The 16,547-nt window shown below is 43.0% G+C and overlaps 1 protein-coding gene across 1 annotated transcript in view; it reads right to left on the bottom strand.

Moving 5' to 3' along the window:
* The window catches only part of micu1 (mitochondrial calcium uptake 1), a 30,595-nt gene extending 14,818 nt beyond the window's left edge, over nucleotides 1–15,777 (bottom strand). The window contains exons 1-5 of the mRNA XM_061690378.1: nucleotides 15,641–15,777; nucleotides 10,118–10,282; nucleotides 6,524–6,704; nucleotides 3,602–3,764; nucleotides 1,181–1,224 (exon numbers count right to left, since the gene is read on the bottom strand). Of these exons, the coding sequence (XP_061546362.1) occupies nucleotides 1,181–1,224; nucleotides 3,602–3,764; nucleotides 6,524–6,704; nucleotides 10,118–10,281 (552 nt within the window). The 5' untranslated portion in view covers nucleotide 10,282; nucleotides 15,641–15,777. The remainder of the gene's footprint in view (nucleotides 1–1,180; nucleotides 1,225–3,601; nucleotides 3,765–6,523; nucleotides 6,705–10,117; nucleotides 10,283–15,640) is intronic.
* Nucleotides 15,778–16,547: the final 770 nt, after the last annotated feature.

The following is a 16,547-nucleotide window of genomic DNA, read 5'->3' as shown; positions in this document are numbered from 1 at the left end:
AAGCTAAATGCAGTAATCAGACAAATCAATGTGGACAGAAATGTGGCTAGCAAATAATGGGAACAAATGGCCTGCACAGGGACAAAAGAGGCTAAACAATTAGGATAATGTATATGCTGAGTGTTGCACAAACTACATAATTTTCCTTTTCAGTAAAAAAAAATAACTCACTCATTTTTGTATTTACAACAGGAAAGAATTACAAGGATGACAATAAATAAATGAATAAAAAAAACGGACATTACCTTAAGCTTTTAAGAACAGTGGCACCTCGACTTACAAGTTTGAGATACAGGCCGTCACTTGGCTGATTATTTGCCTTCACTTGCGAGCAATGACTCGAGTTACCAGTGAGCTCAGGCTCTCCCCAGTTCCAGTGAAATGAAAAAAGGGAGCAATTAAGGTGAAATTTCTTAGAACCCCGGTTCACTAACAAATCAGTTTACAAAGTTTTCATACAAATATTGCTTGAACGAACTACAGAAAGCTTCCTGTCACCATGCAGTACGCTCACTTGTGCTTTCTCTGACATAGTATAAACATCATTCGTTCCTTGCGTCATGTATTTTAAGTATATATATATATATTATTAATTTTTTTTTTTGGGGGGTGTAAGTATGGCTCTAAGTATGGCTCCCAAGAAAGTGAAACATGCGTTTGTGTTATTAAGAGACCGTAGAAAGTGTGCTGAGCTCCCGCTGGTTAGGAAAGCCCTCCTCATCGCTCCTGCTGGAGCTTCCCATGCAGGACAGAGACAAAGTGAGGGGAGACCTATAGGGCCTTTTCTAGGAGACCACTTCAAGGCACAACACATGAATGTACTACAGGATGTGTGTGTGTGTGTGTGTGTGTAACTTTTGGCTTATTAGTTTAACAAGTTTTTCTGTATACCATCTTTTATTATGTTTTTATACTCATATTTTACAAGTCAGCTACATGATTTTGATAAAGGAAAATAGCGCTAAGAAATTGTGGTGTTTTTTCAGGGTCTGGAAAAGATTCATGGCACTTCCATTCCTTTCAATGGGGAAGGCTATCAAAATGAACTAAACTTGTAAATTAAGGCACCACTGCAGCGTATTAAAAATAATCTAGACTGAAGCAAGATACACCCATATGAAAAAACAAATTTTGAAGAAATCGAACCTGCCTCTTTATCACCAAGACATCCAAATCTTACCTTTCCATCATAGCGTTTCACAACAAACTGATCAAGGCCAAGATCTGAAAAAACAAAAAAACCAACAACAAAAATAAAGTGACATATGAGAAGAATCACCCTCGTTAGTTACAAAACATGATGTATTATCGCATGACACACAGCAAATGGCAGTAACATTATTCTAGCTCTGGAGATGACTGACGTGAAAGTGAATAATGTCATCAATAAACAATTTCCACATAGAAATTGTTTTCAAGAATCATTGGCAGTCAGAGTCAACACATATCATGAGTCATCACCAACACTAAATACAGTTCTCGACCCTGCAAGGATTATAAAATGCCATAAAAATGTCAACAAAAGGAAATTGTAATTTTTAACAAATACCTGTATGTCAGTCAAGTCACGTTTCTAACAAGCAGACCATTATAGTGTGTTTTGCTATGGTATGGCTTGGACTAGTAAATCATTACCAGGCTTATGGTTTCACTACAGAGAAACATAGCGTTAGCATTAGAAGATAAACATGACATTTGAAAATAAGCAACACAATACCATAAATTTCTCTCTGATGTTATCCAAAAATTATCTTTCCATTCCACTCATAAAGTACTCAACAAAAATGAGTAAATTTGCTCAAACTAAGGATAACTAAAATAAAAAGAAATAATTTGAATGCATTTCTCAACGAACACAAGAACAAGCGTCTGAATTTCAAAGATTAGAAAAAAAGAGATTGTTTTTTCTTAGGAGAGTTGGAATTGTTTAAAATCAAAAATTTTGCTTTACTAGAATTTTCTTGGTGTACAAAATTTTGCTACATTTCTTATAAAAATTACATTCTTGTGTGTGCATAAATCTCAGCAATCAATCACAGAATCCCACATTTGTGGGAGTTCTTTGTTGCATACAATGTTTCAAGATTATGAATGGCCCGCAATGAAATAGTTTCACAACGAAGAATATTTTCAGTTCTGCTGTATCCACCCCCTTCCTGTGTGCGTGTGTGTGTGTTTAATTGCAGATTAAGACACTGGCCTCTTGGAGCCAGCGAGCACCTGCAGCCCAACCAACCAATTCGATGTACGCCAGTCTTGGACTCCACCATGTTGCCAGACAGTCAACACTCATCAAGTTCGTTGCATCTAGCCGCTTAGAAAAATCAAGTTTGAGTTCTGGCAGCCTAATCTGCCCTGTCTGCATTTCTGTTCTCAGCATGCCCTCATTCCTTGCACTCCTGCTTCGGACCCTATGTCTTTCCTGCCTGGACCGTGCACCCGGATCACACTGACCATCCCTGACAAGGAGCCTCTCTCTCCAGCCATAGCTATCTGCCCCAAAGTAATAAATTAATTGAATACAGTGCAACCTTGATTTAATGAACCCCGATTTAACTAGTATGGGAAGTAACGGACCGTCTGGACAGTACAAGTGTCCAAAAATAGTTTCCAGTTGTCACAGCGTTGACAAATTCTGTTAGTTCCAGAATTGGCCACTGTTTTTTACTGAGGATGTGGCGCAATATAGGCAGAGACTGGGACACACCTATTTTCGGGTCACAGATATAAGCTACAATATGACTAGACTCAACCAACAGACGTGCCTCCTGTGCCTACGTTGCGGCCATGTTGAATGTGGCGACATTCCATCAAAGGAAATGCATTCACATTTGGTGGCCATGTTGAATGTCGCAACATTTCCAGGCCATGCATTGACGTTGCGGCCATAATGGAAGGACCTCTATCTATTATCGTATAGAGCGCTGCGTAGAGAGAGTACACATGGCTGTGGTGTTAAAGAGAAATATGACTCACACGTCTCTGGAGTCTGGAACATGCTATTTTTGGGACAGTAACAATTTTCTTTGTCAAGCAGTTCATCTATGGCAACAAATTTGGACACTTATTCCTTGTGGCTCATGAAAGCGACCAACCTTGACTGCCCTATGAGTAAGTCAACAATGTCACAATCAACCACACCAGCATGGTAAGTTTGCATAAAATGTAAAACCTATCAAACATTTTCAATCTTTTTTTATATTTATTTAAAATAACTGAATAACCTTTGTTAGGAGCAGACCTGAGCAAAAGGCAGAATGTGTTGCTTTATTTTTTGAATGATAAACAAAACAGCTGCTTACTTGAAGTGAACACATAAAATCAAGTGTATGCATGTACTGACGTGACACTATCATCGCATATTTTTTTTCGAGCAATAAATGACAAGCACGGACCAACAGTATTTTTAAACCATGCCCCCAACCCCCCGCACCTGAACACACACTTTGAAATTATTTTTCCAGAATGCAGTACAAGGCCAAACCCAGGGGGAAGAGAAAGGAGTGGGAACAACAGGCAATTTAAGAAAATCCCAGGGCTCATAAAAGGGCTCATCTTTGTGCTAAAAATCAACTGTGATAATGGCAAAAAGGTGACTCACTCTCTGGCTGCTTCTCATTTGGTGTGATTGAGCGTATGAAGTCCTGGGGCGTCATGTAGACCTCGGTATCTCCATGCTCACCGATAATCTTCAACGTGGCAAAGTAGCGGAAAATCTTGTCTGGGGTTGAGTAGGCGCGTATCCTGTTCTCGTACTCCATTACCTGCCGAACACAATACATGACTCTCATTCAATAGATCAAACAAGGGCACCATTGAGAGAAAGAAAAGAAAAAAAATCATATTTTTCTCTTCGTGTCGGCAACCAGGTTTAAATACAAGGTCATATTTAATGATTTTGGCTGATAAGGTCTCAATATGAAAACGCTGGAAAAATAAAACTGATCTGAATGCGTGGACAAAAAAATCCCAACTATAACTAATGTAACACCCACCACCAGCCGCTGGGATACAGTAAGTGTGTTATAGTCATTAGCCCCATTAATGTCTGTTTTAAAACAGCCACCTGTCTTTCTGGAGAATGCTTCAAATTGGAGGAATATTGCAGAGCATTTGACAATGCTGTAGCTGTTCAGGGAAACAGGCAGTTTATTTATTCTATGTGACACTGAATGACTAAGTGGACAATTCAAACACTGTGGAGAAAACAATGTTATGATTTGACTTTCTCAGGTTGTAACCCACTCTGATTTAATAAGACATGGATGAATATAGTTGAAAAACAATAAATACAGAGTTCTGTGTTGGTTCACACTATTTACCAGACATTACACTGAGAAGATCCAAGGAAGGAGGAAACAGGGTCCAAGGAACAACTGGTGTGAGCTTTCATCCTTATGCTTTAGGCTATGGATTGCTCACCCCCATTCATTGAGAATCAGGCATGTCCTCTGTTGGACTCATTATGTAGCCTGTGAGGTCAAATCCAAGTCAAATCAGCTACAGTCCCCTCCCAAAGTATTGTAACAGCAAGGTCAATTCCTTTGTTTTTGTTGTATACTGAAGACATTTGGGTTTCAGATCAAAAGATGAATATGAGACAAAAGTTCAGAATTCCAGCTTTTATTTCAGGTTATTTACATCGTGATATGTTAAACAACAACATGTTTACTTAACAGCAAATGCAGTTTTGACAAGTCAAACCCAAAGCCAAAAACAAGCACGATCTAATGTTTAAGGCATAGGTGTCAAACTGGTGGCCCGGGGGCCAGATCCGGCCCGCCATCTCATTTTATGTGGCCTGCGAAAGCAAATCAAAACTGCTAACAGGGTTCCAATGAAATGATGTTGAGATATTGCAAGCATTTTTGCTTCCATTCCCGCTTTGAAAAGAAATGTAGCAGTTAAAAACATTTGATTTGATTGACAACTAGTTGTTCATCAATTTGTTGTGTATATCTAATTACATGTGTTGATAATTCTTTCACACGGGTTCACAGTCATAACGGCCCTCCGAGGGAAGTCATAACTACAATGTGGCCCGTGACAAAAATGACTTTGACACTCCTGGTTTAAGCAATCAATCTAAAAGGCAACACCCGAGCAACTAGAAACACCCATCAGTCACTTGTTCTAATACTTTTGCTCACTTGAAAAGTGGGTGGGTTCAAACAAAAGGTGCTTTATCCTGAGTTGTTTAACACAGCTAGATGTAAATACCATGAAATAAAAGCTGGTGTTCTGAACTTTTCTCTCATATTCCTCCTTTGATCTGAAGCCCTAATGTCTTCAGTATACAACAGAAACAAAGGAATTGACCTTGCCATTCCAATAATTTTGGAGGGGACTGTATTTATATGATTTGCACATTTGAAAATGGAAAACCAGAAGGTAATACAGTGGACGCCCTCATACCCACGGATTGGCATGTGTTGATTCACCTATTCGTTCATTGTTTCATTTGCCGTATTTTATTTTATTGGCATTTTTATGACCTGATCCCCTGCTTATTTTCATTTTTTTTAATAAAAAAAAAAAAAAAAGATTTATAATGAGCATCAATGGCGGCACAGTGAATGACTGGTTAGCACATCTGCCTCACAGTTCTGAGGATCCGAGTTTAAATCCGGCCTCGCCTGTGGAGTTTGCATGTTCTCTCCGTGCCTGCATGGGTTTTCTCCAGGTACTCCGGTTTCCTCCCGTGTCCCAAAAACAGGCATGGTGGGTTAACTCTAAATTGCCTGTAGGTGTGAATGTGAGTGCGAACGGTTGTTTGTTTATATGTGCCCTGTGATTGGCTGGCAACCAGTTCAGGGTGTACCCCGCCTCCTGCCTGTAGTTAGCAGGGATAGGCTCCAGCATACCCGCAACCCTCGTGAGGATAAGCAGCGTAGAAAATGGATGGATGGATGAGCATCAATTATTTGTTGATTTTTTCACAGTCCCTATCTTCCACACAGAGTGGGGGTCCGCTGTACATAAAAATGCTGTGAAATTCCAATATATATATTATATCCACCAAACTGATCTTTGATAACGAGTTCAATGTTTTATGTGAAAACATGAGCAAGCTGTAAAAGCTACTTGACATACTACTTGCTGTGGCGACCCCTGCTGAGACAAGCCTAAAGTCGCAACATCTTTTTGGGCAATCCGCTGCTTAATAAAATGGTGGCGTTATTCGCAAAAAGGTGGTCCTGGATATTTCAGCAGAATCAAAGACTTTTTTTTATCATTTCATAATTTTAGCCATAAATCCCCATTTCATTCTCTGATTTTCCAACAATCAAAAAGCAGTAAAGAGAAGACCACTTAATCGTCTGTTGTCACCCGCTCACTAATTAACAGCCCTGTTGTTGATGGAAACCCAAAGGCAAACCGTTTACCTCTGTAAAATATTCTGTCAAAACACCCTAATAAAGCATATTGAATATTGATTGCTTCAAAGGCTTTTGATGAACCATTTTTAAATGAATCAAACAAGAGAGTGGCTGATTGGTAGAACTGTGCGGTTCTTGATTACCTTGCGGTCACGGAATCCGGAGCGTTGCTTCTTTTTTTTCCCTTCTCCACTTTCATTCTTGGCCTCGTCATCACTACTGCTAGCTTCCACTGATTTCTCCGATTCGGAGTCTGAAGCCCTCACAAAATCTTCGTCTTGTGGCTGGGAATGTCGGACTGATGGCCCTGCATCAGCATACGCTCTGGTTTTCAACAACAGAAAGGTTGGAAGCAGATGAAAACCTGTTGGAAATCAGTGTCATCTGGTGGTTAAATATTTATCTGTATGTTGCAAGCATAGTTGTATTGTCAGGTATTATATGATGGATTATGAAGATCAGAATACATTGGTGTTAAAGTTAAAAGAAACAAGCTATATTGAGTCTTTGAAATGCTAAGCTCTAACACAACCAACTCCCAGACCACCATTTTTCTTTCACGATTGACAAATTGGAATAATAATGATCACCTGAGACTGTCTGTTGTGGGATGCATAATAATTTGGTTTAATGATATACAAACAGAACAATGGCTGGGGTGAGAGCCTGGAAAGTCTCAAACACCCCACGGCATCATCCATCATGCTGATTCTTGCAGCACAGTTATTGTATCGCCACTGAGATCTTGTGTCAGCAGTTGAACACCCTATTCACCGCTTTGTCTTAAACACCAGCCTCCTTAGCAATGGAGAGCAATCAAAATAATTTGACACCTTCTATATGGTAGTAATCGGAAGCACAAGATGCCACATGTATCGTGAACCCGGCTAGTGAATCGCCATCTAATTTGTCACATCTCTGGCTGTGTCATGACTCATTTGAGTCATTTAAATGACAGAATAAAATAGGGGGAGAGAACATGGAAACATGCAGCTACTGTGGTGTCGTGCTATTCATCTATGAATACAAGCTTAGCATTTAGGGTACACTATTTCAGGGTTGGCACTGAGTCATGAAACCTCTTAGTCAATGTGGCTAAACAGTGTAAAAATCTCCTAGCCACACTTGCGTGTAGTTAGCCACAATATCACGTGTTTATGTGGCTAAACCTTTAGCCACTCATCGTCACTTGGAAGCCGATAAGCTTTAACGATGTGGTCACAATTAAAACTACCTAGTCAATCCAAAGTAGGGCTGAATATTTTGGGATATTTTGTGTGTTTTTCTTTTAAAAAAATAGTGCGATTTATCATGCAATTTTTCAGGACGAGGTTTGTGATCTTCATTATTATTCACTAAACAATAAATAAATTATTCTATAGAATGACCAACGCAATATTGGATATAACCAACAAAGAAACAACTCTTTCCTGTAGGACAGGCTTAAATGAATTGGAGAACAAATCTATTTTACTATTAAATTTTAAAAAGAAAAACCTTCAATCACAGAATATTGACATTGATTTAACTTCATCCCTTGTTGTAAAAATATATACGGATGCTCTTGCCAGTAGCAGTAGCACCGCTGTGTTAGCAGAGTATAGAGAATGACAAGTTACTCTTTTCATCACCAAGATGTGAGTAAAAAAGCGGCTGAAATGGTAAAATATATTAAATGTTAAGTGTTAAACTGATTCATCTGTCATTTGATAATCCTCACCAAGGATCTTAAGGACTTTATATAGCATTTTCTCTAATTCAAACTTTAATTGAAGATAAACAATCAAAATCTTTGGTGGTAAATATTAGTTGGGCAACTTTAGCTCTCAGATATTTGTAACATTTCAAAAGCACGACAACGTGGTCGACATTTCCTAAGGGGGGCGAGTGCGAGGCCGTGATGAGTGTGTTTGTCTTGGGCCCCCAAATGACTAGCTATGTACAGCCCTGCTTCGAGCCAGTGCCACCACCGCTCCGCATGACAAGCAAAGTGGGATTAGCGGCTCGTGCATTGATGAAGAATGCAGAAAGCTAGCTGCGAGAACTAATGTGAATTGCAGGAACACATTGGCCATTGACACTTCAAATGTAAATCGCGGTAATAAATATGCATGCTTCAATTCGGCGTCAAGTAACATCGGGTCTAGTCTTCGCCGATGCGCCGCTCCCCGCAGCCGGAAAGCCAGTGAGCCTGCCTGTTTAGCCAGCAGCGACTGGACGGTGGATTGAAGTATTTTACAAAGTGGGGGGAAACCATTAACATCGTTCACAACTTCACACACTGCAGAATGAGCGCTCTCACTTTAACTTTTATCAGAAAGGGCTTTTGAGTTTTGACGCAGGCAATTTTGATTTGCCAACATGGCGAACATGGACAATATTCACTTCACCACATCCTGTTTCAGTTAGCCATTAACGCGAACGGACAGCACAAACCCTGCTATTTTTAATGTGTTGCTCACATAGTCAAATAATTTCATGGAGTCATTTTTATTTTATTTTTATTTTTTTTTTACTTGACCATTTTAAGTGTATTTGCTCAAAAAGTAAACTTGTGCTGTGCCAAAATATTTTTTTAAATGCATACAAAGTACAAGTATTCAAATTGAAATCTCATCGCCCATCTCTAAAGTTAATATACTGTGTGGGCAGAAGTGCACATACAAATTTTGGTCCGGTTCTCAAATGAGCACAAGAGGTTGTTGCTTGATGCGCTTATTTTTTCACGACCCACCGACCTCACTGGATGAACTTGTCCATTTGGAGACATGCGTCGTATTCGTTACCTATTTTCTGTACAAATAAAAAAATTACATTTATTTCTATGTTCGTTTGATGACTTCTTTTTTTAACTTTTAAGTCTTTTTGAATGTGCTTTATGTTTTATTAGTCTTAGTCTGAGCCAGTTCACAGCTGGTAAACAACATACCTGTAGTGACGGACATTCATTTAGACAGTGTATAATTATTTCATACCTTGCATACTGTACTGTATACCTGTACTTATATTTTCATGTTATTAATTTCTAATTCGTGCCAACGGGGGATGACTGTGGTTGTGCCAACACTCACTGCCATTAGTAATGAGGATGATGAGGAAGCTAATGAGCGTGGAGGTCTGGGTGGTCTGGTCCAGAGGTCTCGCATAGGGCGCCATTCAAGCTAGCACCGCCACTGGCCAACAGCCAGCCAGCGGAGGATACTGTACATGCATACTTTCAGCATGGGACCTCACAATCAGCTGATTTGGCGCATATAGGGCAACGGTGTACTATTTTGCATCACCACGGTCCTTTTTCACGTAAATATATTTTGACGGAGCGTCATAGCTGCTGTTCAGCAAGACCTAAGACGGCCTTGAGGTCCCCTGCATACTCAGCCCCTGTTGCCGCCCCGCGAGTGGGAATGTTTGTAGCTGAGCTCAAATAAACTGAGAAGGGAACGAATCAGCTCATGATTGCTTCCATCCAGTACATTCACTCAAAAGTTGTGTTCGTGAACGACAACACTACTCGAGCACCGTCTACCACTGTGCTCCGGAAAGAAAAAAAAACGCAAAAGCGCACTGGCACACTTCAAAAAAGAGAGTAAAATACAGCATCTCTGTCCCTCAATCAAGGCTCTCTCTTATCATGCCTAATGATAATGGAAATTTATTTATTTGCCAAACATTTTTTATTTAGTGCAAGATTTCCCCCCCGCATTCAGTAACATAATTTGGGATGAACTCAGTCCTACCTTTTCCAGAGCAGTCCAGCACTAGCAGAGACACCGGTTACGCCGACCAGAGCTGCCAACATCAGCTTCCTTCGACTAGACCCTCGCACTGACCCAATGTGATAACGCCGGGACAAGTGTGCCACGCCAACCCAAACAGCGGACAGTGCACGCAAGCGGAACATTCTGTGTAGAAGAAGAATGTGAAAGTAAAGACACTTGTATTGAAGCAAAATTATATTTACCTCTTGCTTTGTTAGGATAGAGAACCCTAAAAATTCACTGATGACAGCAGTCATCTGCTTTCGTGATAGACTACTGTACTACAACTACTACTGCAGATAATAAACCATAGAGATAAACTATAGCTGCCCACTGCTCTTCTTTGATAGGCATCATGACTTTGCCGAAAAACAAAGAAATGGTTTTAAAAAATTAACACTAACCTCAAGAGGATCATTTTAGTTAAATTAAAAAAAACAAATAAATAAAAGTGGTTGGGGGTGGTTGACCTCGAAATAATGGTACCTTTGACAGCTAATTTCTGAAGTGGGCTGCCAGAGAATTAATCACTGTCAGAAGATGATTGGCAATTAACCATGTGAAGCTCCCTTGTGTAGACATTTTCAAGTATTAAGCACAGGAAAGCACCCAAATGAAGCATGATGCTAAATGTCAATATCCTATTGGCAATGACTGTCAAACTGAAAAGTATTCAGAAATAACATATGGATGGAACTGATGCTCGCTGTACATTACAGCCAGAGCACCTAAATAAAAGTTGCTGACCGAAAAGGATTTCTTAATGCTAGAGTGATTAATAGTGGCAGTTTTAGAAAAAAACTATTTCATTCCTGCACAGAAATATGCATATCATGGGCACACTGTTCAGGCATGGAGTAATGAACTAAAGTTCGAGAGGCAAAAAAAAAAAAAAAATCTACTTTCCTTGAATTGATCTTTTGACTGTACAGTCAACTGACGACTGTCCATTTTGACTTTGAAATCCGTCTGCTGAACTGGAAGGTAATTCATTTTGTAAAGTCACATAAAATGTGAAATGCCTTGCGAGGATGTTTTTTGTTTTTTTACAGCCAAGACAAAAATAGTGCTCAAGTCATATCCAAAACAACAAGTTAGCAGCCAGTCACACCTTGTTTAGGGTAGGCCCAGTCGAGCACGAACAAGTTTTAGGGCTTGTCTTCTCACATTGCTAAATACAGTCGTTTGGTTTTCCAAAAATATTCTCTACCATTTAATGGTATCACAATAAATGCCTAATGTTCAAAATGACATGCATTTCCCCACCATACAGACACACAGACCAATTATACAGACAAAAATGTATTTTGCTGGGATGTGACCATTGTCAATGCAGTTTGTGATCGATTCTGATAATATTCCAAAGGATTATAATAAATTTTCCATTTGGTGTTCTGATGACAGTTTTAACACAATGTAGCGGAAACTCCTGGTTTGAACATATTCTATATGGTCACGTGCCAATTTGTCTGGATTTGGAAAAAAAACATGATATAAATAAAATAAGAACTTAACCTTCTATCCATTTTCTACCGCTTATCAGAGGTCGGGTCGCGGGGGCAGTAGCTTTCACAGGGACGCCCAGACTTCCCTCTCCCCAGCCACTTCATCCGGCTCTTCCGGGGGGATCCCGAGGCGTTCCCAGGCCAGCCGAAAGACTTTGTCTCCCCAGCGTGTCCTGGGTCGTCCCCGGCGTCTCCTACCGGTGGGACGTGCCCGGAACACCTCATCAGGGAGGCGTCCGGGAGGCATCCGAATCAGATGCCCCAGCCACCTCATCTGACTCCTCTCGACGTGGAGGAGCAGCGGCTCTAATCTGAGATCCTCCCGGCTGACTGAGTTTCTCACCCTATCTCTAAGGGAGCGCCTGGACACACTGCGGAGGAAACTCACTTCAGCCGCTTGTATCCGGGATCTTGTTCGACCCACAGCTTGTGACCATAGGTGAGGGTAGGAACATAAATCGACTGGTAAATTGAGAGCTTCGACTTTCGGCTTAACTCCTTCTCTACCTCAACGGACCGATACAAAGTCCGCATCACAGCAGATGCTGCACCGATCCGCCTGTCGGTCTCCCGTTCCAGTCTTCCCTCGCTCGTGAACAAGAACCCAAGATACTTGAACTCCTCGACTTGGGGCAGGATCTCATCCCCGACCTGAAGAGGGCACGCCATCCTTTTCTGACTGAGGACCCCACAGGACTCCCCGAGGGACACGGTCGAACCCCTTTTCCAAGTCCACAAAACACATGTAGACTGGTTGCGCGAAATCCCATGCACCCTCGAGGACCCTGCCGAGGGTGTGGAGCTGGTCCACTGTTCCACGGCCAGGACGAAAACCACACTGATCCTCCTGAATCTGAGATTCGACTTCCTGACGGATCCTCCTCTCCAGCACCTCTGAATAGACCTTGCCAGGGAGGGTGAGGAGTGTGATCCCCCTGTAGTTGGAACACACCCTCCACCACCCCAGAGGCACTGTCCCCGATGTCCATGCGATGTTGTAGAGGCGTGTCAACCAGGACAGCCCCACAACATCCAGAGCCTTGAGGAACTCTGGGTAAATCTCATCCACCCCTGGGGCCTTGCCACCGAGGAGCTTTTTAACCACCTCAGTGACCTCAACTCCAGAGATAGGAGAGCCCGCCTCAGAGAACGCAGACTCTGTTTCCTCATGGGAAGGCGTGTTGGTGGAATGGAGGAGGTTTTCGAAGTAATCTCCCCACCGGCTCACAACGTCCGAAGTCGAGGTTAGCAGCGCCCCATCCCCACTATACACAGTGTTGATGGTGCACTGCTTCCCCCTCCTGAGACGCAGGATGGTGGACCTCTAATTTCCTCTAAACCGTCCGGAAGCCTCCAAGACCTCACCGAAACAGAGTTTTTGCTTCAGCGACCACCAAAGCTGCATTCAGCTTGGCCAACCGGTACCCATCAGCTGCTTCAGGAGTCTCACAGGCCAAAAAGGCCCGATAGGACTCCTCCTTCAGCTTGCCGGCATCCCTCACCGTTGGTGTCCACCAACGGGTGCGGGGTTTGCCGCCACGACAGGCACTGACCACCTTTCGGCCACAGCTCCAGTTGGCCGCCTCAGCAATGGAGGCGCGGAAAATGGTCCCCCGCCTCCCCCGGAACATGAGCAAAGTTCTGTCGGAGGTGGGAGTTGAAACTCTTTCTGAGAGGGGATTCTGCCAGACCCAGCAGACCCTCACAATACGTTTGGGCCTGCCACGTCAGACCGGCATCTTCCCCCACCATCGGAGCCAACTAACCACCAGGTGGTGATAAGTTGACAGCGCCGCCCCTCTTTTCACCCAAGTGTCCCAGACATGCGGCCGCAAGTCCGATGACACGACCACAAAGTCGATCATCGGACTGCGAATTCGGGTGTTCTGGATTCCAAGTGCACGTATGGACACCCTTATGCTTTAACATGGTGTTCGTTATGGACTATCCATGATGAGCACAGAAGTCCAATAACAGAACACCGCTCGGGTTCTGATCTGAGGGGCCGTTCCTCCCAATCACACCCTTCCAGGTCTCACTGTCATTCCCCACGTGAGCATTGAAGTCCCCCATCAGAACGATGGAGTCCCCAGCGGGAGCGCTCTCCAGCACCCCCTTCAAGGACTCCAAGAAGGGTGGGTACTCTGAACTGCTGTTTGGTGCATAGGCACAAACAACAGTCAGGACCCACCCCCCTCCACCTGAAGGCGGAAGGAGGCCAATGTCCACCTGAAGGAGGAAGGAGGCCAATGTCCACCGGGGTGAACCCCAACATACAGGCGCCGAGCCGGGGGGCAATCAGTATACCCACACCGGGTCGGCGCCTCTCACCGTGGGCAACTCCAGAGTGGAATAGAGTCCAACCCATCTCAAGAAGACTGGTGCTAGAGCCCAAGCTGTATGTGGAGGAGAGTCTGACTATATCTAGTCGGAACTTCTCGACCTCACACACAAGCTCTGGCTCCTTCCCTGCCAGAGAGGTGACATTCCACGTCCCTAGAGCCAGCTTCTGTAGCCGGGGATCGGCTTGCCAAGGTCCCTGGCTTCGGCCACCGCCCAGCTCGCACTGCACCCGACCCCTATGGCCCCTCCCACAGATGGTGGACCCATGTTACCCTTTCGGGCTGTGCCCGGCCCTAGATCCATTCATATTTTTCGTCATAGGGGTCTTTTAGCAGTGCTTTGTCTGGTCCCTCACCTACGACCTGTTTGCCATGTGTGACACTACCAGAGGCGTGCAGCCCCAGACAACTTAGCTCCTAGGATCATTGGGACACAAACCCCTCCACCATGATAAGGTGACGGCTTCCAGGAGGGGATATCCCATAAAGACAAAGTAAAAACATATTTTCAGAGAGTTGTACAAATCTATTGAAAATGTAAACATAATAGGTACATAAGTATTCACACCCTTTCACTTTTGTGCTTCTACAGTTTTCCTCCAGACTCTTGGACCTTGATTTCCAAGTCAAATTCTAAATTTACTTTCATCTGAAAAGAGGACTTGCGCCCTATGGGACACAGACCAGTACCTTTTCTCCTTAACCCAGCTCAGATGCTGTTTTTGGTTCAGGAGTGGCTTGACACATGGAATTCTACAGCTGTAGCCAATGTCATGCAGACATCTGTATGTGGTGGTTATTGATGCACTGACACCATTCTCAGTCAACTCCTTATGAAGCTCGACCAGATTTCTTAATCGCCATTGCTTGACAATCCTCTCAAGGTTGTGGTCATCCCTGTCACTTGTGTACCTTTTCCGGCCACATTTTCCCCTTTCCTCTTAAAACTATTTTAATGTACTTTGATACAGCGCTCTGTGAGCATCCAGCTCCTTTTGCATTTCTTTTTGAGACCTTTTATATATACCTGTATATACATTTGCAAGAAAGCTGGCATTGAGAGAGAGAGAGAGAGAGAGAGAGAGAGAGAGAGAGAGAGAGACAAAAAATGCAACGCTTCATGAGCAAAGGTGATTGACGTGCACTTTCTATATTGTACCCCAAGTCCCCAGTAAAACAAACAGTCTGTGGGTATTTAAAACCAAGAACAGCAGCATCTCGCAGTCAATATTTTAAACAATGACCAGTTCTTTTTAAATACTTATCTGAAGACAAGTAGGAATGCCAATACTCAGACAATTGTCAATCCAAAAGAATGGAAGTGTGCTCTGTGTTTTACAGGCTGTCGTGGTTTAACTTCAACTTGTAAGCATCGTACACACACAAAACAAACTTGTCATGATTAAAATGCAAACCAGTTGGTTTAAATGAATCAGATCACTACTACCTGCTAACGATTAAAGCATTTTACCAGTAACCATTGCTACGCTTCATCTGAGCGTGAGCGCTGTGGCTCGAGTGGAGCATAATATTGTACAGCTCGGCTAGCTAACGCTAGCTGGATAACGTAAGGTGAGCGTTAATAAATCGGAGGTGCCAAAAATCACTCCTCGGTAAGCGAACACCTTCAGCGAGGAAGATACGAGGGTACTTACGTGAATGACAACACAAACACGCCCCGGGCGGGAATAAACAATGTCCTCGCCGTTTCAGAGTTCGTCTTTAAATCGGACTGTCTGCAGAGAAAACAGATGCAGTGCAGCGCAGTGAGCGCACTTCCGTGTTCCCAGAGAGCCGTCGGATAGAGGGCGGGGCTTCACCCAAGCCTTGAGTCAATAAAGGGATGGGCATGCACAAACGTAAATAAACGTAAGCAAAAGTAGGCCGGCACGGTGAGCGATTGGTTCGCACATCCGCCTCACACTTCTGGGGAACGGGGTTCAAATCCCGGCCCCGCCTTTGTGGAGTTTGCATGTTCTCCCCGTGCCTGCGTGGGTTTCCTCAGGGCACTCCGGTTTCCTCCCACATCCCACAAACATGCGTGGTAGGCAGTGGCGGAGCTAGACCTTTATCCAAGGGTGGCCAAGGCTATTTCAGGGGGTCCACAGTCTATGACAATGAATTTGTTTCTCGACCCATGAATTGCAATCCGAGTCTCTAAACGTTGCAATGTACATACTAAGCACACAAAAGATGAGGTTTGTGCGCATAAAATAAAGTTTATTAATGTTTACTACACAACTGCAATAATCACAGAGTGACCCACTCACACAGTTATCCACTCACACACATGAGCTATTCACGAACACTCTCTCTGTCCACCTTACTTGCTTCTCTTTAAAAATAAGTTATATATCTTGGCGCCCTGTCTTTTCATTTATCAACGGACCCTATGGGGAAAAAAAGCTACTCTCAGCTACTCTGTGGTTCCCAACTGGTTTTGCCTCAGGACCCAAAATTTAACTTAGTCATTAAGTCGCAACCCAAATTTTTGAAATTCTTTCACAGCTCAAATTTATTTCACAAAAAAATAGACCCAGTAATACAAAAGCCTTTATGCAC

The sequence above is a fragment of the Phycodurus eques genome, chromosome 11 (assembly GCF_024500275.1).
Source record: "Phycodurus eques isolate BA_2022a chromosome 11, UOR_Pequ_1.1, whole genome shotgun sequence".
NCBI classification, from domain to species: Eukaryota; Metazoa; Chordata; class Actinopteri; order Syngnathiformes; family Syngnathidae; genus Phycodurus; species Phycodurus eques.
This window is presented reverse-complemented; position numbering and strand designations above follow the sequence as displayed.